Below are 26,823 nucleotides of genomic sequence, written 5' to 3'. Positions count from 1 at the left end.
TAAACACAAAAAAGAGGCTTACAAGAAGTGGAAGATTGGACAAATGACCAGGGATGAGTATAAAAATATTGCTCAGGCATGTAGGAGTGAAATCAGGAAGGCTAAATCACACCTGGAGTTGCAGCTAGCGAGAGATGTTAAGAGTAACAAGAAGGCTAATGTAGTGCCAATCTTTAAAAAAGGGAAGGAGGAGGATCCTGGGAACTACAGGCCAGTCAGCCTCACCTCAGTCCCTGGAAAAATCATGGAGCAGGTCATCAAGAAATCAATCCTGAAGCACTTACACGAGAGGAAAGTGATCAGGAACAGTCAGCATGGATTCACCAAGGGAAGGTCATGCCTGACTAATCTAATTGCCTTCTATGATGAGATTACTGGTTCTGTGGATGAAGGGAAAGCAGTGGATGTATTGTTTCTTGACTTTAGCAAAGCTTTTGACACGGTCTCCCACAGTATTCTTGTCAGCAAGTTAAAGTACTATGGGCTGGATGAATGCACTATAAGGTGGGTAGAAAGTTGGCTAGATTGTCGGGCTCAACGGGTAGTGATCAATGGCTCCATGTCTAGTTGGCAGCCGGTGTCAAGTGGAGTGCCCCAGGGGTCGGTCCTAGGGCTGGTTTTGTTCAATATCTTCATAAATGATCTGGAGGATGGTGTGGATTGCACTCTCAGCAAATTTGCGGATGATACTAAACTGGGAGGAGTGGTAGATACGCTGGAGGACAGGGATAGGATACAGAGGGACCTAGACAAATTGGAGGATTGGGCCAAAAGAAATCTGATGAGGTTCAATAAGGATAAGTGCAGGGTCCTGCACTTAGGACGGAAGAACCCAATGCACAGCTACAGACTAGGGACCGAATGGCTAGGCAGCAGTTCTGCGGAAAAGGACCTGGGTGACAGTGGACGAGAAGCTGGATATGAGTCAGCAGTGTGCCCTTGTTGCCAAGAAGGCCAATGGCATTTTGGGATGTATAAGAAGGGGCATAGCGAGCAGATCGAGGGACGTGATCGTTCCCCTCTATTCGACATTGGTGAGGCCTCATCTGGAGTAGTGTGTCCAGTTTGGGGCCCCACACTACAAGAAGGATGTGGATAAATTGGAGAGAGTCCAGCGAAGGGCAACAAAAATGATTAGGGGTCTGGAACACATGACTTATGAGGAGAGGCTGAGGGAACTGGGATTGTTTAGTCTACAGAAGAGAAGAATGAGGCGGGATTTGATAGCTGCTTTTAACTACCTGAAAAGTGGCTCCAACGAGGATGGATCTAGACTATTATCAGTGATAGTAGATTACAGGACAAGGAGTAATGGTCTCCAGTTGCAGTGGGGGAGATTTAGGTTGGACATTAGGAAATTTTTTTTCACTAGGAGGGTGGTGAAACACTGGAATGTGTTACCTAGGGAGGTGGTGGAATCCCCTTCCTTAGGAGTTTTTAAGGTCAGGCTTGACCAAGCCCTGGCTGGGATGATTTAGTTGGGGATTGGTCCTGCTCTGGGCAGGGGTTGGACTAGATGACCTCCAGAGGTCCCTTCCAACTCTGATATTCTGTGATTCTATGAGGATGTAGCCTCAAATTCCCATGGAAACAGGAAACCATGCTATATATCTACCATTATCTCAAAACACAGCTTTCCATTTCATTATAGAACTCTATTAATAATGTTATCTTCCCAGGGATGCAGTCATGTCATCAAATCCTACAGGATCACCTGATGCACTGAATCAAAGTCTGATTATAGTTTATTAATAAAGTGCTACACATGGTTTATTGAATTCAAGCATCTTCTAAAAAGCTGTCTCGTGGTAAAGATTTAGTCAATAGGAAAATTACCAAGTTTCGTGCCTTTGCCACAGAGTTCAGAACTGATTCAAGACATTAACTCTTTCCCTGGGACCGACAACAGCATAAAACCATTATAGTGACTATTACATCCAGCCTTATTGTGTTTTTCTAACAAGAGGCAGAACACCACCCTTCTTCCAGTGAAAAATTATATTAGTGAGCCAGATGGTCTGGAAGAACCTGCACAGTCGTGGAACAATACTCTCACCTGTCTTCAGTAACTTAGGTGTGAGGTTACAAAGCCCTGGGGCCTTCCCAGATTTTAAATTTACAGACCGCAATCTACAAGTATCCTTAAATGGATACCGACATCTGTAGAACTTGATTTGTTCCAAACGTCAATCCTTCATGCATGTAATTTCAAATGAAAACCTCCTTAGAAGGACTGAGCCTTTTTTTAAGAAATAAAAGGAGGACTTGTGGAACCTTAGAGACTAACAAATTTATTTGAGCATAAGCTTTCGTGAGCTACAGCTCACTTCATCGGATGCATTCGCTTATGCTCAAATAAATTTGTTAGTCTGTAAGGTGCCACAAGTACTCCTTTTCTTTTTGCTAATACAGATTAACACAGCTGCTACTCTGAAACCTTTTTAAAATAGTATCTTTTTTATATATATCCAAAAAATGAAGTTAAGAAATTAGGGGACTGATTTTCCACTCCATTACATTAGCTTTATGCTTCAAGGCCCTTCATTTTTGGTTTTTATTTTGTTTAAAATTTCCCAGGAATTTATAGGTGGTGTTTATTATAAAAAAAAAATTAAAATGGGGAAAAAAATCAGTGCTTCAGTTTTCTGGGTAAATATCAGGGACAAGAAGAGAGAAATAAAGCAACAAATAGAGAAGAGTGGCCTCAGAAGTGGAAGAGGTAGAGGACGGAAGGGCATAGTCTCCTCATGCTGCCTTCTCTACCTCTTCCACTTCTAGGCCTGTTCCAGAAGGAGAGATGGCAACTCTGTTACTTAGGATTCCCAAGTTACTAAGCTGCCATCTCTCCTTCTGGAACAGGGAGCTGGGTTCAGGGAGCTCCAGCAGTTCTAATTTTAGGACTCAAGCACCGAGGTACATATCTATGCATACGTGCATACATCTTCCATGACACTGTCTTACTTTAACAGATAAAAAATTAATCTAACATCACACACACCTGCCTAACATCATGTGTTAGATTTTCTTAATCCAATTTTTCATGTAGTTGAGTGATTGAATAAAAGGTTTTGTCAAACCTGGCAATGTTTCAGGAAAAATTGGTAAAAACTGAAAATGAAGGGCCTTGCTTATGCTGCAGTAACTCCATTATTTCCTGGACATATGGACATACACATGTTGGGGGGACAAGAGGAAATTCTTATTCCTATCCTCTCCTATATACACCATTGCCATAGTTGGCCAGGTACCAAATGGAGTTTTTTCTACCTTTAAGTGAAGCATTACATTCAGCAATGAATGGGGAATTTTATTTGGCACAACAACTTAGCACAACATACACTGCAGACACTGACAATTATTATATAAATCACATGTTCATGCATACGTACACGCAGAGCACAATGGATGGCACACTTTGACTCTGTTAAAAATAGGCCTCTTGAACTGAAGGAGAGTTGCGGTACTGACACGCGTAGACCTCAAAGCCGCTACATGGATTTACAACTTGAGGGCAATACACCCATTGACACCCAAAAAGCCAGCACGTTACAGAAAATTCCTCAAGGCAATTTTGCAATGATGGGAAATCTGAGCCAAGTTTTTTGTAACATAAAATCTCAGTAATCAAAGCAGTCAGGACTTTACAAAGACCTTATGATGTAAGCCAGCATGCGGTCTCAGGATAGTTTACTTTTCCACCATTAGTGCTTCAGTGCTAGGAGCTATCTATATGCATAATTACTATGAATTTTCAGATGGTAAATACAAACACTTTCATAACATATTCAGAAGTACCCCTTGGGAAAAAAAGTAACTATGATCCCAGTGATGTGACACACACACTAGATAACTATGTCATATGCCATGATATGAAGTGATTGATGCAACCTGACATTGTCTAGTGCTTCATAAACTACACTGTGTGGAACACTAACATTTTTTAATACATAAAAGTTTGTAGAAGACTCTAGAGATGGTATTGGAGAACAAGTGTTGTCACGGACTTCTCAGGACATCTTTCTAGCCTTTGGAAATAGTTCTTACTACCTTTTTTTTTTTAAAGTAAGGTTCTGATTATGCATACGTATGTTAAATCTTTACCCAAATATGTTTCAAGCAGAATTATTAGAGATACTGTTTTTCCCCTCAGGTACTATAGCTGGTAACTGAGTGCTGTATAAATTGCTCAGTGCATGCCACAGTTGTCTGCTGATAGCAATTTAAAAAAAATACAAATAAAAGGCAGCTTTAGAAAACGTGATTGAGGTCTAATTCTCCTCAGTACACCCCCTGCACACACACACACACACACACACACACACACACACCTTCTGCCATTGACAAGAATTTTGTAAGTAAAGGGAATATAGAAGATAAATCATTATGTTTTCAAACAGCTTCTTCAACCAACCACTGAAAATAATCAAGTATTAAACAATCTAATATTGAGCCCTATCATGCCCTGAAATCAATTAGGAATCCCGGGCAAATATCTACTGGTAAAATGTGGCCCATAGTATGATTTTTGAGCCATATGTGTTGAAAAGTACACAGCGCATTGCAAACTCACCCTTCTAATCTTACATCTGGCAAACTTCTGTTAAGTGCAATCAAGTCACTGGCCATAAGGTTAAACTGGTTGATTTTAAACAGCTCTTTCATTTTCTCCTGTTCATCTTTGGGAATGAGCACAGCCTTTCCCATCTCTCCAGGTCCTTCTTGGTTTCTTGAAATAACAGCTGTAACACAAGATAACAAAATACCCACTTTTAATATTTGTGTGTTGATTTCATTCTGCACTAATAGGAGACTTATGTCATCTATCAACATGGGGTAATTTAGAGAAAAATAAAATGTCTGCACTCCAGCCTGAGATTTCACCCATAGCTGGACCTGAACTTAAATTCTAAACATTTTTTTTTTTAAGAAAAAGTTTAGAATTTTCAAATACATTTTTCCACCCACTTCTAGTTTCTGCAGTGACCACATATAACAGCAATGAATTGTTATTCTCATTATATCTATACATATGATTGTGTCACAGTATCATATTCCCAGTGAAATTTTGCAAACACAAGAGATGTCCATGAGATTTATATAAGCATCCAAATTATCTGATGCTTATGAAAATTGAATCCAAACTCCTAACCTTTTAAAATTCACCCTTGACTGCTACACACATGCTACTAAATATTCTAGCCCTAAAGAAACTAATCCCAGAGCGAGAAGATTGTAAACATACATTAACCCAATGTGAATTATGCTACAATATTGGTACAGTCTTAAAATATATATCTTTTATATACTTGATGAGAGGTATTTGTACATACAGCACATTTTAACCTGTGTCTTATTAGTTTTCTAAGTTTCTCAGTATCAAAATAAAAAGTATATTGAACTTGAGATATAATTACATCATCAGCTTGTACAAGACAAAAAAGAGTGGCAAGGAACATCCTCCTGAAAAACAATGTAATAAGTACAATCAATTTCACTATGTACCTTCAATGTGTATTTAAATAAAAAAAAAATCTTCAAGAAAACTAAGTTTTTATATTACTAATTATTTGCACGTTAAATCAATCCATAAAACAAGAGCATTCTTTTAAAAACAATCAGCATAATAAAATTGCTAGTTCTTCAGTGTCAAGATTTATCTGATGACGACGACGTGAATAATCAAATGAAAATATTGCCACTGTGGCCCTGATCCTACAATCAAACCTGCATAGGCATTTGACTGCAGGATTGGATTAAAAGAAAAGAAGTCCTAGTGGCACCTTAGAGACTAACCAATTTATTTGAGCATAAGCTTTTGTGAGCTACAGCTCACTTCATCGGATGCATTCAGTGGAAAATACAGTGAGGAGATTTATATACACAGAGAACATGAAAAAATGGGTGTTATCATACACACTGTAAGGAGACTGATCACTTAAGATGAGCTATTACCAGCAGGAGGGCGGGGGTGGGGGAGAAAACCTTTTGTAGTGATAATCAAGGTGGGCCATTTAGTTTGTTTTGAAGGTTTGGTGAAGGAAGTTCTTAAAAGTTAATCAGAAAATACCCAGGGATATTAGTGTGACATAATTTGCCCAGACATTGTCACACAACCGCAGAACCCATTTCCTAGAATAAAAGAAACAACAAAATATTTTTAACAAAAGCTTCAGTTACTGTTTAAAGTCTGAAACCAAGCCATTCCTTTATTCAGGTTTCCTAAACCTGAGATTGACCTCACCTTTAAGCGGAGGTGGGGTGCACAGGGAGTACAGTTGTCCAGCTTGCTGGGGGATGGAGGGAAAAACAAACAAGAAGCCACTTTGATCAACAACCCCAAAAAAGCTGGATCTCAGGAAACTGTACCAAAAGCAAGGGAAGAGGAACTCTCCTCTGAAGCACTGATGTCACCTCTGGCAGGGGCAGGAGCCAGGTCTCACTCGCCGGGGTGAAATCCTAGCCCTAGTGAAGTCAATAGCACGACTCCCAAGAGACTCTCACGGGATCAGGGTTTCACCCCAGGCATGTCTCCATAGCATTCCTATGAAATAGACTGCTTAATGGGATATCCTAAAGGATGTCCCACTTATTGAATCCAAATTGGGCAACTTGATCTATTAGCTTGTCCACTGACAGCATTAACCTGAAAATTATTTGTGAGAACCCCACTCCCATGTGAAATATTTAAACCATAATAATAGAAAATCTTTCTTAACTGTATTAATTGTGTGACAGAACAGTCCTACAAACCGTTACAAAACCAATCGACCACAGTGAACTCAATAAAGCTTTTTGAAGGAGAATTGTACTGACCAATTAGCTTCTGATCCTGAAAAAAATCTAACACACGCAACAACCCAGTTTTCTACATTAAATTGCAGAAATTTATCATACAATATTGGTCCTCAGTTTCCTGTTCAATTCCATCCATACTTGGCTTGAAAAAAAAATATGAAGGTAATAAAAATGGAACTAGGAAGCATCAACACAGCAGTGTCTGCTAACAACTACATGTAGGTAAATGAGCATAAAAAACAGCATTTATATCATGCCATTTAAAATCTGACACAAATCAATAAAAACAAAATCTTCAAAAATCCCTCCACCTTACCTCATTCCCTGATACAGAGAGAAGTCTACCAAGAGAGAAATGGAATACATGAGAGTGTGATCTGCTATAAAAATATCATCAGAATGAGTTTGGGATGGTTGCATTACCCATGACTGGCAAAGCCACAAATGAGTTATGCAAGTCATCACAAACTAGTGTAGATAAATGCTTGTTATAACATATATTCGGTATATGTCACATGTTATGGGGGGTAGAGCCCACAATTGCAGGAATGGTTAAGGGAGTTTAAATCTTTTTATAGGCACTACAGAAATAATTTACAAGTCTATACAATTTAGTAACAATATCCTTACTATAGGATGGTTTACCCATTCCCATTTTGCATAGGACTGTGCCCCATATGGAAAGAAGTCTCATAGAATTTAATTGGGGTCTTTAGAAATATTGTGTGCCCGTACATACAACCAAACTATCTTCATGCTTAGCTTGCCATTTAAGTTCATGAATCATGACTTCCTCCTCAGCAGGCTGGGCAGTATCTGCAGTATTCCAATCTCCACATGGAACTCCCAATATTTTTCTGAGACTACAGTGGCTTACTTTTCAGAGCTGGGAACCTTTTATTTCTCTGTTTGTGTTTTCAGTTCCTTAGCATGGGAACGAACTGGCTTGGTTTTGAAAAAAAAATACAGAGCATAAATGCCCAGAGGGGGGCTGTTACTTATCAGAGCCTCTGTAGCCAATTATTCATTAAAATTGCTTATTCTTCCAACAAAGAAAACGAACACCTGTAAAAGCCTTTCCAAACCATCATTGTTCCACAGGAGATGAAGGACTTCGGAGCAGACTGGAGAACTATGGGTTCACTAAACAAATTAGACATTAGTCCTTATTAGGTGAATTTAATAGAAATGAGCTTAGACATTTGACTTTTTTATATATATTATGGACTACAGATAGCGTAACATAGCGTATGACCACACCACAGAAATCTTGTCTCCCCAGTTCTAGTTTACACCTTAACTGAACAAAGAATATAGTACAACTCATTTAAAAGAATCCATCTATTATGCCCATTTTGATCAATATCAGCTGTGACAAAGTTCCTTCTCTACCTTGGTGGGTCTTGCACTTATTGGCAGATTTGCTCGCCTTGGAGCTTCACAGCAGTCCTCAGTTTGGCCGTTTTCGTGAACCCACAGTCCAGGTCAACCCCTGTGTCTGACGAGGAGTTGGGAGGTTTGGGGGGAACCCGGGCCCACCCTCTACTCTGGGTTCCAGCCCAGGGCCCTGTGGAATGCAGCTGTCTAGAGTGCCTTCTGGAACAGCTGTGTGACAGCTACAACTCCCTGGGCTACTTCCCCATGGCCTCCTCCCAACACCTTCTTTATCCTCACCATAGGACCTTCCTCCTGCTGTCTGATAATGCTTGTACTCCTCGGTCCTCCAACAGTCCGCGTTCTCACTCTCAGCTCCTAGTGCTTCTTGCTCCCTGCTCCTCACACACGCACCACAAACTGAAGTGAGCTCCTTTTTAAACCCAGGTGCCCTGATTAGCCTGCCTTAATTGATTCTAGCAGTTTCTTGATTGGCTGCAGGTGTCCTAATCAGCCTGTCTTAATTGTCTCCAGCAGGTTCCTGATTGTTCTGGAACCTTCCCTGTTACCTTACCCAGGGAAAAGGAACCTACTTAAGCTGGGGCTAATATATCTGCCTTCTATTACTCTCCTGTAGCCATCTGGCCCGACCCTGTCACAGAGCACATTTATACATTGCAAGAGGAAGAATTACAGTAGGTTTCACTGTGACTGTAATATGAAATTATCAGAGGGATTCTTAAACTGGGGCCACTTTAGAACCGCAAGTGGTGATTCTGAAATTTTATGTCTGCTCCATAAAGTTTCCTGTTCCTATGTGTATATGACAGGCTCACTGTTTAACGTGCATCAGGGTCAGCAGCATCCTCCCCAGAGCTAAATACACTATGCACCAGAACTGCTACTAAATGCTCATTTGACATTTTATAAAATAGTTTTTCTGAGTCTGGGCAGTTGCTGGTTCTCTGGCTCTGGCTCTGGGAAAGGAATGATAAGAACTTATACTGCTCTATATGCTTCCTAATCATCAGATTTTATCTTGGAAAGTATACCTAGCCCACAAGAGAGAGAGAAGCAGTCATGTATGTTGTTCTGCTCTTTTAGTTATCCCTGAACAGCATTTGGCAATCTCATCCCACCAGCAGCCACATGCACATTATTTATTGTTAACTTTTCATCCTGCTTTAAACATCCCACTGCATTATAAAAAGCATGTAAAATATTTAGGCTGGTAGCCACTAATGTTGAAGCATACTGTATCCTTGGCCCTCACTTTTTGGAGAAAAGAGAGGGTCAGACACTGTTAAAACCCAAACATGTATTTAAGAATTGTAATAGGGTACAGTTTTTACACACAGCCTCAAAATCCCTTCATCCCACCCTTCTTACTGGAATAAGTTCTGTCACCCATTTGCTGAAGATGTCAGAGTATACGCCCCTCTCTAGACCAATGGTTCTCAAAGCTTGTTTTAATGGGGTTGTCAGGGCTGTCTTAAACTTGCTGGGGCCCAGGGCCAAATGCTGAGCCCCATCGCCCAGAGCTGAACCTGAAGCCCCAGCTTTGGCCTCCCCACCTGGGGCAGTGGGGCTTGGGCTTTGATCCCCCCTCCTGGGATCGTGTAGTAATTTTTGTTGTCAGAAGGGGGTTGCCGTACAATGACGTTTGAGTATCTCTGCTCTACACAGCAGCATGAAACTGGCCATAGGATGCAGCAAGACTTAAGAAACCAGGGGAGGAAAACATTTTGGGCAAAGGAAGGAGCAAGATAACTGCCCTACACCCCAAAATGTAGCATAAATGGAAAGGGGGAGAGGATGAATCCCCCAGTCTGAGTAGGGCTATCTGGGGAAATGGCAGAGTGAATATGTTGTAGCAAGTCTTCAAAGTGTTCATATCCCTTTACCACCAGAGAGGTGGGTGGGGCATATACCTGGCCAGATAGCTGTTTTCCACATGCCCGTGGTCTCCTTCCTCTCTATAGCAGAGAGTCTTCCTTACAAGTGTGGTGAAACTAGGGAGGAAGTTTGTCCCTATCCCCTTCTGCAAGGCAATCAGGCCAGGAAAGAGGCACCCATTTCTTCTGCCTCCACCCCATGAAAAAATAAAATAAAATTAAGAAATGGACCTACATTGGTCCACAATACCCCTAAATAGGCCAGGAGAAAATGATGCAAATACTTCAAAGGTTTGTAGTTATCAACAGTTACTCATTCTTAGACTTAGAAGAGACCTCAGGAAATCATTTAGTACAACCCCCTGCTCAAAGCAGGACCAACCCCAACTAAATCAATTATGCTTTGGAGTGAAATATGCAATCTACCTGGCAGGGAAACCTTTCAGTTTAGGACCTGTACCTAATTTGTGTGGCTGTTCCAGTCAGTAGATTAGGTACTGTACTAATGACCTATACAGTGTTTCCTTGCTGGAGATGTGATCAGCTTCATAACTAATGTTCAGTGATCACCGAGGAAGCAGCTTTGCTGGAGAGAGAGAGACACAGACAGACAGACAGCATATGATAAACTGAACAGGCACCCAGCTCAGACTGAGTCTGCTCAGGCTTGTAGGAACACCAGTGGACAGATCATCATAGAACATCAGGGTTGGAAGGTAGGTCATGTAGTCCAACCCCCTGCTCAAAGCAGGACCAACACCAACTAAATCATCCTAAATCACGTGCTCAAAAGCTTAAACATGATTAACACAGTAAAATCAAATCATCCATAAACTATAGCTGGTCAGAGGTTTCCCACTTTCCTCTTCCCCCTGGTTGTAAATTTAAACTTTTTGGTTTAAAAAAACAAAAAACAAAACAAAAACACATGTACACTTTGGCTGAAATCCAAAACATTTCAATCTGGAAATATTGCTGCAGTATTTCATGGCAGTTGTAGTGCCTCATGGCACTGGGTCAGCTGCACCTCCCATGAAGTCCCATAGTCTCCATTTTTGATAGGAGGATGGTACACGATGGGAGTCCCTTGGCACAGCATGAGAAATAAGGTCCAACTGAGGAGCCATGCCCATGTAAGAGAATGGGGACACAAGACAACCAAACTATAGTTCCCATTATGCACTGTGGCAGCAAGTCTGAATCAAAATATTTCAGGTTTCAGTTGAGAGGTATTTGGTCTTCAGATTCCTCTTTTTTACAAAAATTCTGCAGAAAGCAGAAATTTAATGGAAATTTTTCTTTAGCTGAAACCAGTTGATAAACTTTTGATCAGCCCTATCATTGATCTAGTCACTAGCAGTGACCTGATACCTATCCTTGCAGAACCTCACCTCCCATTAAAATGTAGTTAAATACAATCTGTGGGATCTGTTCCATTATCTGCTGTGACAGGGTGTTTCACTCCCTAGCACCAGACTCTAACTGGAAGAGAAATACTTAGTATTTAAAGAGACTAAAACCTAATGGAAATTCCTGAGATAGTGACATCATAATTCAGACTTAATAGCAATTTGTGCAAACAGGTAAGGTCCAGCAATACAAAACAGCATCAGTGGATGGATCCAGGAATTTCATGGCAATAGCATGGTATACTACTGAACAATATTTTCTGGTTGTCATTGTGAACATTATAAATTAACAAATAAGGCACAGAACAGGCTTGCAACTTGCACATTCATTCCTGAAAGCTTGAACTATACACTCATCAAGCTGGAGAACCACAGCAATCTGTTGTTGCTCTACAGTTATTCACTGAAGTCCATCAGGGTGAAACTTCAAAAGCAGATTTTGCTATATTGTAGCTTTTAATCTGCAAAGCTACATAACTTCCTACAGAGTCTGTACTCATGCTGTGTACTGTAACTAAAATAGATTAAATTTCATTCTTAGATAACACATTCTTGCTATGAAGAATTATAGCTCTATTGTGGTTAAAATGCAACAAAGCCAACCCATGTCCAATCTTTATGTAAGATATAAAATATATTTAAGCAAACCACAATTCATTAGCACTTTTTAAAATAAAGCTGGATATATAGTCTAAATCAGATGCATTGGTAACATAGGAAAATCTATTTTTATTATGGCTCTAAAATGGATGCTATCTTCTCTCTCATGTTTGAGCAAATGGATTGTGCCCAGAGAGTCTGTAAGAAATAATCCCTGACTGTATCAAATCCAGCAGACATTAACTGTAGTCCTCAAGAGGGCATCTTCTGATAGACAATCAATACTGTAGCACATTTCTACCAGCAAGCAGAATGGGTGAGAAGACTCCACCCAAAGTAAGTTCGACATTGTTTATCGGTCAGGTGAGGGGCACTATTAGAGCAGATAGATCATCAGCTGAGCCCCAGAGACCAAGCATGTAACTTTTGAGTATATTTGAACTTCATAAGTCCAGATAGCAAGAGTTTGAGTTACTAGTAAACTCAGATGTCATGCATGGTTGATTGGCAATGAACCATTAAGCCCGTCGGCCTTATTCCCAAACTATTAACATGATTTAGTTATTAACACGATTTAGTTTACTCTTTAATGTTCTCCTAATTTCCCTATTACTCCAGTGTCCCTCCCTTCAAAACAACACACCAACCTCTCCATGCTCATCATCAGAAGCAAGCTCCCCACAGACCCGGACACCAAGTCAAAGTGGCACGAGACCCTGCCAGAACAGTTGCAAGTCCTGCAGACATATCTCCACTGCTGCAAGGATCAACACCCCCCACAACACACGTTTCAAGATCCATGCCTATCACAACATGTGGTGACCTCATCTAGTGCACTAAATGCCCCAAAAGCAACTACATTGGTGAAATGAGACAATTACTATGCTCTTGAATGAACTCATAGAAAAATAACAGACAATACCACCCCATCACCTGTGGACGGGGTGGAACCTTTTTCACAAAGCCATCACTCTATATCTGACCTTTCAGTCCTCTTCCTCCAAGGAAAACCTACAAAAAGCTTTCAAAAGATGAGCCTGGAAGTTTAAATTCATAACTTTGCTACACTCTAAAAATCATGGATTGAATAGACACACTGGATTTATCACTTATTACAATCTATAACCCACTAACATCCCCCCCCCACCTACCATCTCCTCCCTACTCCCACCATGACTGGAGGGCTGTTAATGAACCGCTTCACTTTGAATGGTCCCTTGAAATGTGTTAACTATTTCTGCTAAACAATCTGGTCCGTCCTTTATTTTGCTTTGACACTCTGAATGGGTTTCCCAGACCTGAAGAAGAGCTCTATGCAAGATCAAATGCTTCTCTATCTCTCTCTCTCATACCAACAGAAGTTGGTCCAATAAAAGATATTACTTCACCTACCTTCTCTCTTTAAACTCAGACCAATATGGCTACAACACTACATACTATCCCCACTGTCATTCTGAGGTCTGAGTGGCAATGGTGTACAGCATAACTGTTAAGTTCCTAGATGGCCTTTGATTTGCTACAACACAGTCATGAAAAATATATGGCCCATATTTTTGAGAGTTTGCAGAAGGAACAGCATGATTTTCAGATGTGTCACCCACAAGTTGAACTGAAGTCAACAGGACCTGTGGGTTATCAACACTTCTAAAAATCATAAGATTTAGATCAGACATTTTCCACGCTAAAGGCAAAATGACAGCATATTCTGTCCCACAAAATTTCAACATTAGTGTGGAAAAAAATGACATGTTCATACTGCATAACGGGGTACTCACCATGCCCTGCTAGGTTCAACCTCCTGGCCCCATTCCCCAATGAATCAGGACCACTCCAAGCTGGTGCAACACCCATGCTCTTTATTCCTCTGACTGGTCCCCACCTCCAAGCTCCAACTATTTACAAGTTATTTACAGGTTTGGCCTAGCACAGGCCTTCTGAGCCTACTCTCCCCTCCTAGTCTTCACACCCCCCAACCCCCTTGGACTCACTTCCTCCCAAACATTTAGCCCATTAACGAGGCTGGCAGGTGGGGCCAGTTTCCAGGCCAGTCCTAGCTAGTTTCCCGCCCCAATCCATTTCCCCTGATGGGGGCTGGAGTGTCAGGAGCTGATTAGGACTTCCCTTGCCACACCCTGCCACACACTGCAACAAAGATTCCTTGAAGAAACTGAAATGAATATTGGAGCGTAGTGAAATTTGCAAAGTGATTGTGTGTTTTATGTGCATAATATGAACAACTACACATTTTTATATTAACATTTTTTCCCACCAAAAAATCTATAAACCCAGGGACCCTTAGCTGTCAAGTGATCCTAATCTACCTATGGGGAGTTTAAAAAGAAAGTGTAAATGTTTTCTGTTGACCTTTATGTGGATTATAACTCCGTGCAGTCAGAAGACTTGTAACTGCTGACAAGAGGATGAAAAACTAAGCAAACCAAGAAAGTATGTGAAGTTAGCAAGATATGGGATAAATGAAGGGCAGATAGGTTGTCAGGAAGTGCATGGTTGACCATGGGATGTATATTAGTATGCGCCAGATGTACCTAGAAAAAAAAAAGATTGAAGAATCATGACATTCTAAATGATAGTGCCTGTATTTACTTTATTGTTAATACTTCTTAAGAAATCAGATATTTTGATTTATACACATCCATTAAAAATGGAGTGCCTATCCCTTGCTCCAAATGTTCTTAGACCTCCTTTGTACCTCCTTCTTTGGCCATCTAAAAAAACACCTCGTAACAAATAAACAATTTAAAGTCTTTAATATCTCCCATTAGAGTCTTTTGTTTTCTGTAGCTGAGAGGAAATACAATGGCCTTTGCAGTATGCTCTGAAGGTCAATAGACTGGGGCTATTTTGGACAAATGGGAGAGTCATTTCCAAAGCTTTGGGTCCTTACTATTTATCTTTTACCACAGGGACTCCAACTTGGGTACCTCCGCTGATTTCAACTGTGGCTGCCTGGAGAAGTGTGCACTTTCTGGCAAGGAGGTTCCAGGTCATTTTAGGGCTATATCTGTCAAAACCACCACCTTGTACTCTACCCACTGATTACAATAGTTCAGTTCATTAAATGGGAAAAAAATATTCAGTGGGGGTAATTGATGTTAGGTGGGTACATGATTAATCCATGATTACATGCTGTCCCTCAGCTATCCTGTACTTCCATTATAACTATATTTAGTCACTATTGTGTCTTTGGTACTTCACTGAATCTTAATGTGGGATCAATATTGAAAATACTCCTAATAGGGAAGCTATGACTTTTTTTTTCCCTGCAGAAACTTCAAATCCCACATTAGCAGTTGGGCTAATACACATTTGCTGGCACCTAAATTGGAAGCACACCTGCAGTACTGCAGTCGATGAAATTCAAGTCAAATAGGTATCTCAAATCACCCAACTTGGGGAAAGCCCTGAGATTCTGCTGCGTAGCATGAGCACCTACAGAAGAGGCAAACCAGGAGGCTCCACTTCTTCTACACATGGCAGAGCTGGGCTCCAAGAGTACACTTAGACTACTCCTACGCAAGGTATGCACATTCCAGCATAGGGAAGGATTTTTGTCAAGTTGGCCTGTAGGTCAAAATACCTCCACAGGGAAGGTGAAGGGGGCCTACCCCCATTCCTTCCTAGGGTACCGGCTGCAAAGGCGGGTAAGGGGCTACTCTGAAAAAGGGCCATGTACTGTGGATCCCACAACCCCAGGATAGTTTCCTTTCACAAAGCTCATTTACACACACACTGCACAAAACATGAGTAAGTTTCATCCAGTGAGAAGTGCTGTTCTTCTTAAAAGATATTTAACCTGCTGGACTTTGGTGGCTGTACAGAGGAGAGTAAAAGATTCCATTATACTTGTTGAAAAGAGCAGGAGATAAGCTTGGCACTCTAGCCAATGTGCGTTCTTTCAGTAAATCACGTCCCAACATCCAAGGATGAGTGAGCTATTGTTCAGCTCACATAATGGCTGCTGTGTTTGCTTACACAGCCATTGCATTACCAATATTCTACTAATTATTTTTAATATGTTTTGTGGTATTTTGAACTGTATATATTATTTAACTTGGCCATTTGAAAATAAAAATGCACTAGCTATGTTTTCACTTACAGGGTTGCATGAGGTCAAAATTTAAATAAACTGGTTGAGGTATAGCTGTGCTAGTCCCATTTCCATTTTTAAGCTTTAGCTTTCACAAACCACCACAGTTTACTGTTTTATATCAAGTGCCAAGCACTCCCACACCCCTTTTTTCAAATTGAAAACCACTATAAACCAAGAGTATACATCACCATTTTACCAGTATTATGATTTTGTAGACTGGTACTTTCTCTTTCTGTACCACCATTCAAATCCATATGAAATACTGCAGAATGTTTTCATATCCTAAATCTCCATATTATAAAGGGGATTTTTCACACAAGCATACACTTATTCACCAAGACTGTTATTTCCTACAGATTAAGTTGGGGTCTACACTAAAGTAGCTAATAGTGTTTCTCAGAAGATAAGCAATACAAATATCCTTATTTTCCTGTAGCTGCTTCTTAGAACACTTCATTTGTTTTATTTCTTTGCATATCATTTCTCCTGATTTTACAATGATGTTTTTGCTTAGGGTCTCACTTTTTTTCTCTTGCATTTTTCCTTTATTAGAGTTCCCTGGAACTCCATTTTCAAATCATCATAATATTTTTCTTTGCCTTTATATTTTTAGTAATGCACTTTCTACTAAGAAAAGGAGTACTTGTGGCACCTTAGAGACTAACCAATTTATTTGAGCATGAGCTTTCGTGAGCTACAGCTCACTGTGCCTTGAACTGTGCCCTGCTGACCTGAATCAATTTTCACAATATATGACTGTTGTATTTGTGCACTATGTAAAAAGAATCTAAACTTCTCTTATAGTGTTCCTATAATTGAGGATGTTAAATCCTATTTCTGGAAATTCAGCTCATGGTTTTTAGTTTATGAATGCAGTATATAAAGGTCAGCAACTGACTCCAAAATAATCTCAGAGCATCTCAAAGCTTTTAGTTCAGAAAGCCAACAGGAACTTTTAAAGCCCAGAATAAATACATTTGGATTCTTTGTGACAACTGCCGTTTACCCAATTCTCACAAGTACATTAAGAATCAAAGTCAAATTTATAAAAGGCACATTCAAATGGTATCATTCACTGGAGACCTATGCTATAGGTAAGCAATTGCAGTTTGCAGGCAACAGCCACAGTAGGTTTAGCATGTTACATTTTATTGTAAAATATCTGGTTACTTTTACACTTTCCATTCTAGTTAAATAAAACCTGTAGGATAAATATGCTTCTCTTATTTTCAAGAACAACTGTATACTAAGGACCTGGTCCAGACAGTTTACTGAAGCTAATAAATAAAACTTCCACTGACTTTAAATAACTAGATCGGGCCTGCAGTTCCTTGGTGATACCACATACAAAGCTTCTGAAAGCAAAAGTACTTCACTTCACAACCCACATTGGGGAAAATATCCCTCATCCTTGCAATGAGATACCAGGATTCAGAGAGGTCACAGCCAGCTAACCAGAAAGCCAGTTACTTCTTCCAGAGAAGTGAAGATCTGAACTGAATCCTCTTAATGTAATGGTGTCTGCGGGTTCCTGTGTGTGTAGAACAGGTGGATGAGAGTTCCTATTCCCTCTAACTTGTCTGGATTTGAGGCAACTGTGGTGAATTAATAGTTAGCTATTCTTGACAGGTGGCCACTTTAATGGAACCTAAAAAAATAACATTTTGGTTTTGGAATGACAGAGGGCAAGGCCTCCAGCTGTGAACCCCTGAGAAGTACAAGATGTTTTATGTTGAGAGAGAAGTCCTCCTTATTCAACTCTGAAAATGTGATTAAAATCAGTGAATCTAGAGCACCATGCCAAATTGGGCTGCAAGATGTGAAATCACCCTCATTTCCCCCTCAACTATAAACACAGCAGGGTAAAGACAGCACACTGTGCAAGCTGTCAATCATTTTATTTATAGTCTATTACGAAGCTAATTTTTACATCCACAAAAGTAAAAAAGAAATCGATCATGATACTTAGCATATTCAAAGCACAGTACAGACACCAAGGTCAGGATCCTCAGCTGTTGTGAACTGGGAATTAATTCCATACATTTCCATGGAGCTATATTGACGTACATGAGCTGAGGATCTGCCCCTATGTATTAAATGCTTACACCACCACTGTAAGATAATGTCAACCTATTATAGCCTTGTATGGGTGCAGAAACAGAAAAGGGCAAAGTGATTTTTCTTTAGGGCCACACCAGTGTGTCACTGAGCCAGGATTACATGGTAGGAAGAAAAATCCATTAATTTCAGCTATTTCTTCAGAACATTATCTCACTCTTTTAATATCCAGTTTGAATTAAACTGGAGGGGGGAATAATTTCTGCTGGAAATCAAATCTGCACACAAAAATCAAACCATTTGCAAATTATGAAAAAAGATGTCTCCACCATACAATATGGACAAATTACTTACAGATACAAGTTAGATTTGTGTCATTGCCCACCGAAGCAGCCAATAGCATACATAGGTGGGCAGTATCTGACAGCCACCATCTGTAAACAGGGTTATTTTTCCCCATCCTGTGGGGGCGGGGGAGAATGGCGGAAGGAAGGAGCTTAATGTTTCCACCACTTCCCTTTTAAATCTTTAAATTAGTTACCATTTTCACGTACAGACTGAAATTAGGACCCAATGCTTGCTGTTCAAAAAACAAAGTATATTTAAAGAGGTATTATATTCATGCAAAATACTGCAGAATGAAACAGAAGCTCAAAAATGAGAGTAACACAGAAGCCCCCTAAAAATAAACCAGAACAAAAATGATGGACTGAGGAGGGATTTAATACCCCAGCCGATACACACGCAAAACATGGCTTTTTAAACATCCCTTTCCTCGAGGGCAGCCAACGCTGCAGCTGTGTGCTGCCTGTACTTCTACCTGGGTCAGAAACCTGGACCATCTTACAGGCAGACTTTGAAGCAACTAGAAGCATTCTGTATGTGCTGTCAGCACCAAGTCCATAAAACAGTCCAACTTTGTGCAAAATGCCATAATCTCACAGATCTGGCCTTCCTCTGATAGCTCACTATATTGAAAAGCACTGTTGCATGCTCTTCAGCCATGCTGCCCAGATGAACAAGCCCACCATGCTCTCAAGCTCTCCATTGATGTGCATGATTTGACTTCACCTGGCATCACCCAGGGGGCCACCCCAGAGATTTGTGGATTTGTAGAATTGCGCCATATCTGGAACTTCACTCTACAAAGAGTAGTATAATGCCATCAACAGGGGTTGCTCTGGCTGGCCCAGTCCTCAATAGACTATGCATGTTTTATTACCATGAAGATTATGTACACTGTAGATACTTCCTGCAGGTTGTGTGGAAGTATGCATCCTGCAAGCCAAGAGCCTACGTTGCCAGCCCTCCAGGATTGTTCAGGAATTAAACATTAATCTTTAATTAAAGATTATGTCATGTGATGAAACCTCCATGAATATGTCCAACCAAAATTGCCAACCCTAATCTTGAGCTGTAGGGATAGGATGATGGAAGCAAGCATTTATGCTCTGAGTGGTGGCACCAGGATGTGCTCTGTGCAGTCACAGCCCCAAGGGCCTGTGCTATAGCATTCCAAGCTTGCACACATTTGGATCCCTAGAGTGGGATCCGCACTGACATACTTGAAGAACAAAAGTTATTAGCAGTATGAAAGGACTTTCATATGAGGAAATAAAAATATTAGGACAATTTAGTTTAGAAAAGAGATTAACAGGGAACAAGAACCAGTTATATATAAAATAGTACAGAGAAAGTATATTGTCGTTTCTATATAGTCTTCATACGAGAAGGAGACATTCAATGAAATTTAGACAATCTAACTAAAGTTGATGAAGGGCAGTATTTTCTAGTGGAGGAGAACTCACCGCTACAATATTAGTGAGGCAAAGGCTTAATAGGACTCAGTAAGAAGAATATTCATAATTACACTAGCCAACATGAAACATTTAATTTTCTTGATCACCAAGTAGATCTATCAGCAGATTAGCTCCTAGTTATACATAGCCACCATTGCCACGGTATTGGAGCCTCCAGCTCCAGATTCCCAAGCCAGTGCCCTCACACAATTTACAACATCTAAGATTGGTCAGATGTTGCCCTGTGTGGCTTTCTACTCTAAACATAAACAATGTGCTTTCCTGCTGCATATACCTTAAACACAAGTGGCTTTACAATGTGCATCTCATGGATTACTTAAGAATGTAACATTGCAGTGTAGACATACCCTATCAAAAATTCATGGCAGGGCCATGCCAGCTGACTTGGGCTTCTAATAAGGGACTGTTTAATTGCGGTGTACACATCTGGGCTCAGGCTGGAGCCCAAGCTCAGGGGTCCTCCCACCTTTCAGGGTCTTACCACCTGAGCCCAAAAATCTACACCACAATTAAATAGTTCCTTATCCTGAGCCCTGCAAGCCTGAGTCAGCTGACGCAGCCCAGCTGTGGGTTTTTAATTGTAGTGTGGACATAGATTCCTCTACATTCTATAAAAGACTGTTTCCCCACGTCTTACCTGGATTGCATCAAATTTTAGTCCCTATTAAACATTTAACTATAGTTGACTTGCAGCTAAGCATAGTCAATGCCCCCAATCCATTCACATAATACATGTATGTGTTTTATTAAAAGTCACGTTATATTCTTGTTATTTTATGTAACGCCTATGTTTATAAATCACTGTTTTCAATGTACTCACTGCCCTTATTGACTTTAAACAATTTTAATTGCAGTATTAAATTTTCAGATGCCACAATCATTTTGGAGAGAAAAATTGAGGATGTAAGGCAGAAACAAAAATATTTTTCATGTGGCTTCTCATGTACCTGTGTCGAAAAAATTGTTCTCTAAAATCTTTTATCAGAATCCTAATTATTATAAGCACAAGCAACTTGAAGTTGAACGCTGAATAAAATACTTCACGGCCTTATGTATACAGTACTCTTTCTTGATAATAGGGAAATGCTAATAGACAATTTTAAAAGGAAAGCCACTTCATAGACAAAACAAACCTATTTACATAGTGATACTGGGTGCCTCAATTTTTGTATTATGTTTTTTGAGACACCTGAAAGGAGCCTGGTTTTAGAGAGTGCTCAGCTTCCAAGACCCTCCAAAAACTAGGCATTTAAGACGTTTTGTTAAACCCATTTCAATACTATCAGCAAAGAGTTATCTAAGTCAAGAAAGGCTAACAGAACAGAAGTGACACCAGAGAGTTTCTATGTAAAATCCTCCACACAGGCACAAAAGAAAGGAAGTTAGAGGGAACAACATTAGAAGTTCAGGCAAACATTTCCATAAATCTTGAGCTGCTTCTGCACTATGATTAAACACATAGGCTTCATTCCAATAATGCTGCCAGCTATAGAGAAGGTATTTTATGCTTGTGTCCCTGAGAACTAATCTTCATATTTCATTACAGGTCATCAGATTTTATTAAATCTTTTCTATCTCAGTACATCCAATGAACTTCCCATTAAAGTCTTACTGTAGTGGCACTATAGGAAATTTAAATTTAAAAATCATCCAGAACTGAATCAAAAACAATTTAAAATACAAAGCCAATGCCATTAACAATGCAGTGGGACAGATGAAGTGCTCTGACTAGATTTGGAGGGGGGGTGCAAATACTCATCTCTTAGGGTAATCCAATAGGGGTTTAGCTCTTGGGGGAATTGTTGTTATAAATCTGTGGTCTCAGAAATGTTGGTGTTAATATCCTCATGCTAGCCTGGCCACTCTAACTCCATAGCAATAGTATTAAGAGAATTCATACGGTTCTGCTACAAGGGTAGAGACCCCTATCACTAGAGTTAAAGGAATAACTAATAGCTGTTAGCAGTGTAGGAACTAAGGGCATGTCTACACTTACCGTAGAAGCTGTGGCGATCGATCCACCAGGTGTGGATTTAGTGGGTCTAGTGAAGACCAGCTAAATTGACCTCAGATTGCTCCTCTGTCAACTCCAGTATTCCACCAGAATGAGAAGCATAAGGTAAGTCAATGGGAGAGTTTCTCCCATTGACCCAGCATGGTGTAGACACCACAATAAATTGTCCTTTAAGCTATGTCGACTCCAAGTATGTTATTCACGTAGCTGGAGTTGAGTAACTTAGGTTGACTTAACCCCGTAGTGTAGACCTGCCATAAGACAAGAGGTGAGTGTTTGAGATTCCATCCATTAGAGGATAGAGGTCTACACCTAGACAGTAGCCAGTTCATTATAGTATTTCTTTATTCACTCTCCTTTTTCTTCTTCTCTTTAAAAAGCAATATAATTCAGTGGAAAGGAAATAGTAACCTGACTTATGTAGTTAAAATAAAACCTCCTGCTTAAACTTGTAGCAACGTAGTTTTTGAACATGTAACTCTGAAAGCACAATTTATCAAAACATGCATTGCAGGAAAAATATACAATCATTGGACCCCTCATGTGAATGGAGTAGTAAGTTACTTTAAAAACATATATTGTAGCATTCGTCTAATATTTGCAAATTTCTATTAAATTTTAAATAAAAAGTTTCAAGATTTTAGCCTCACTCATATTCAAAACACTGTTTATAATTGTTTTACATTGCACTTTAGGCCCAGATTCAGCAAGATACTGTGCTTAACTTTAAGCATGTGAATAGTATCATTAAAATTAATGAGATTACTCATGTGCTAAAAGTTGCATCTAAGCTAAGTACCTCATAGAAGGGGATATTTAAGTCCTTGATTCAATTTAAGTTTGGTGATTTATTCTAAGACAATCAGTCAATTTAGCTAAAGAAAATAAGAATCTTTCAAGCATAGAAGTGTACTACCTTGTTGTCCCCTCAGTTAACATGATCTGTCAATACGCCCATGAACTGGCAGTTCGGGGTGTGAAAGACATCAAAAATTACAGAGCAACCTATACTACCACATGCCATTAGCACAGAGCAATAGCATTTAGAGCAAGAGAGATTTGGAAAGTAGTGATGAAATGTAGCAGCAGGAAAAAAAATCTAAATCAGATTCCTCATGAAGTACTAAATGCAAATTTAGTCCTGATTTTCAAATCTATTCTGTTACGAGTGGAAATTAAACTCACAAAGAAGCCAAAATGGCAAATTGGTATAAATTATCAAAAAAAAAAAGAGCTAAAACCATTTATTTTTGTATGTACATAAACCTCCTAAGGAAACAGTTGAGAAAGATGGAGAGGGCTGATTAGCTGAAATCAAAAAAGGGAGCTGAATTTGTACATGCCGAACTTATTTGCTCTTATGAGATTTCAAATAAAAATCCCCTATTTTTGCATACTTCATGAATTTCTGGAGTATTTTTCCCTCCCCCCTGACTGAATAAAATGAGTCTACAACCCATAATGCTCACGCCACAGGTGCATACGACATCCCCAAATACATGTTGGTGAGTTCACAAAGAGTAAATAATGACAATCTGAGCGAATGACACTTTAGTAAATCTCAAAGTCAATTAATGTATTTTAGTTTTAATTAATCATTCTGTGTAAATAGGGTTATTTTACAGAGATTTGTTTTTAGATACATGACAAAAAACTTCACTCATGTATATCACACAAAATGCTGGCGAGACTGAAGTATTTCAAAATTTACAAAGCTTAAACTTCCAGGGCTTTAACTTCACCCAGAGCTAACTGGCTGTAACAGAGAAAGAGCAAAAAGCAGGATCGATATCTAATGGAGTCTTGAGATTTAATGCTATCTACATCGTATCACAGAAAAGAAAGCCAGATGACTTGTGCTTCAATAGCCTGAGATACCATACAGTGAATGTATGTCTTACAGGCAGAAATAATTTCTGTATTTTGTCAGGTTTCAGACAAGATCTCTATAAATCAGAGTTGGAAAGTACACATTGGTTACAGATATTAAGAAAGATTATGGGTTATACTGGCAAAATAAGTCCATGCAATATTGGGGAATATATATATGGAAGCACAGCATGGACCAGAAATGAGATAGTCTTTCCCCCTGCCCGTCACACATTTCTGGGCACCAAAGTAGCCCAATGAGGATATTGACAGTTTGGAAGAATTCACGGAATAGCAAAAAAATAAATAAAAATTTAGATCATGTTGGGGTAAAATGGGAAAGAAATACATATTAAGGCTTGGTTAAATGATAAACAAAGCCAGTAGGAGCTCTGGCTGCATGTGGATGTCACTGCCTTGATCCCACATACAGCTGAGTGCATACTGCAAATCAAAAACAAACAAACAAAAATCTACAAATACTAGTTTGAAACAAATATTTTAAAGTGTCCCCCTTTTATGTCTACTTTCTCCAAACATCCTAGTGACTCAAACTTTGAGTCTCAAATGCTCATTATTTAGAATTATGAATAAATGCAAGAAAGTTTGCATATACGTTACACACATGTAGGCCAACAGAAAGAGGTAAAATGCATGTAATGAAGTACTCATGATTTATTAACGCAGGTCCAGACCCATGGAAAAACATGGCCACCATCCATAAACCAACATGGAATAAGAAACATGGGACTATGAGAACCAATAATCTGTATAAGTATTTGAATGGTGGGCCAAGGAGTCAATTAGAATAAATGGGACAAAATTTAGCAAAGGGGAATTTAGACTGAAGACACAGAATAATTTAACAAGGGGCAAAATTATGTGTTGGTAAAAGTACTGGAGGATACAGAACATTCTAGCTGGGGCAGAGGGATGGTCTAAATGAACAAAGAGGTTTCCTCCAGCTCCCTAGTCTGTTATTTTATTATCATTATGGTATCCTGAAAGATTAAAGGCATGAGCTGAAGTCAATGGGAAAACTTCCATTGACTTCAGTGAGGTTTGGATTAAGCCCTAAGAGACTATGGGCCACGTCCTCAATTGGTGTAAATTAATGTAAGTCCACTAAAGTCAATGGAGCAACACTAACTTACACTATCTGGGGATCTGGCCCTACGTTTTTAGAATTATCTTTCATGATCTTGTCACAAAGGCAACCTAGAAATATCTGCAGACTGCCACATCTTGCAAATCTTACTAGGCATACCTGTATAATTACAGTAGGAACTATATATACACTTTACATCAGAAATAGGCAGAAGTATGAATCTCACGATGGCAGGATTAATTTTATTTCATCGGTGCAATTAAAAAATAACACTAAGTCTTCTTAATATAGTCAAGCAGGCTTCAAGTACTTTTCAAATATGCTTTCTCAAGCAAATTTGTCGATCAAGAATAGTTTAACCTTCAAGCACAAGATTAACAGCTCATCCCTTCAATGACCTGTTTGGCGCATGCAGGGATAACAAAGTGACATGAAGCATGCCCCAAAAGAATAAAAATGCTACTTTTCCAGCACTCTGCCTACAGACATATTTCATCATCTGTCACAACAGATAGGCTTCCTTTGGAAGTGAAAACAACCCACTCAAGGGCTTATTACAAGTGCTGAGATCTTTGGTGGACTGCAGAAGATAAATGAGTGGGGGAGGCAGTAGCCAGTGGATTTCAAAACAGGATTTAATGATTCAGAAAAGGTTTCAGACAGGGAATATTGCTGAGGTAAGTATGTGAATGTTCAAATGATGCCAGGGCTCAGTAACACATTTGACATGTTGACATTTATTTTTATTTAGAACTTTCATGTGCATATTTAAGTTGTGACAACTGTAGCTTGGGTGTAAGTAAATATTAATGAAATCCAAGTTTGAGGTACACTACAGGTTTTTTAATTTACAGGGTTTTTTTTTACTGTATCTCCTACTGCCCAATTACCTTGTTATTTCTATTGACAAAAATCTGACTGTATCATAGCCAGCTACACAGAAAGTAGAAGAACTCGACTCTTTTCGGTCTTTGGTACCACTGGATATAGACCACTAGCCCCCCCCAAAAAAACCAGGTCCCTCAACCTAGCAAACCTTCAACCAAACAAGTCCTCAGTGTAGATGTAAGAATGAATGCTAAGGAGGCAGGCTGCCTACCTCACACAAAGGCAATTTCAAGTTTCATTCCTCAATGAAATACAAAGATAGTAGTGCAGATAACTGAAGAGCTTCTTGGGTAAGTAACTGGCAGGAATGCATTGGACAGTGAGGAGATATTTTGTTTGTTGGGAAATCTTCAAACCATTATACAAGAATGATAATTAGGGCTACAATTTTGTCATGGAGGTCACTAAAGTCATGGATTATGTGACTTCCAGAGACCTCCATGACTTGAGCCTGCAGCGCTTGGGAGCTGCAGGGTCCCCCCGTCGCCCGTGGTGGCTGGGAGCCACCACAGGCTGCTGAGGTGCCTCAGTGGGATTGCAGGGGCTGCCTGCAGCTGGCAGCTACAGGTGGTGGGGATGCTCCCAGCTGGGCCCCAGGGGTGGTGTGGGGACCCCGCAGCTCCTCATTTTATCATGCATATTTTTAGTAAAAGTCATGGATAAATTCATGGAAGCCCGTGACCTATCCATGACTTTTACTAAAAATATGCGTGACAAAGTCTTAGCCTTAATGATAATTGAATAATAGTGTATAAACTAGCCAAGGAACACAATTCATCAGCATCTCCTGTTTAACTTTCCTGCTTTTCTTCTTCCATACTGTGCACCCTTTCTTCTATAATGCCTACACAACAATATTGCTGTTTTTGGATTAAAGCACTG

At 39.7% G+C, this 26,823-nt stretch overlaps 1 protein-coding gene across 14 annotated transcripts in view; it reads right to left on the bottom strand.

Annotated features, from left to right (window-relative positions):
* GALNT13 (polypeptide N-acetylgalactosaminyltransferase 13) overlaps positions 1-26,823 on the bottom strand; it is a 504,126-nt gene that overhangs the window by 366,613 nt on the left and 110,690 nt on the right. For all 14 annotated transcript variants that reach the window (XR_012154256.1, XR_012154250.1, XR_012154254.1 and 11 more), the window contains one exon: positions 4,571-4,739. Coding sequence is in view for 7 of the 14 variants with exons in the window: in XM_073305505.1 (XP_073161606.1) it covers positions 4,571-4,739 (169 nt within the window). In the remaining 7 variants the exon portion in view is untranslated. The remainder of the gene's footprint in view (positions 1-4,570; positions 4,740-26,823) is intronic.

The sequence above is a fragment of the Lepidochelys kempii genome, chromosome 11 (assembly GCF_965140265.1).
Source record: "Lepidochelys kempii isolate rLepKem1 chromosome 11, rLepKem1.hap2, whole genome shotgun sequence".
In the NCBI taxonomy this organism is placed as follows: Eukaryota; Metazoa; Chordata; order Testudines; family Cheloniidae; genus Lepidochelys; species Lepidochelys kempii.
Note: the sequence above shows the minus strand (reverse complement) of the source record. Positions and strands in the feature narration are given on the sequence as shown.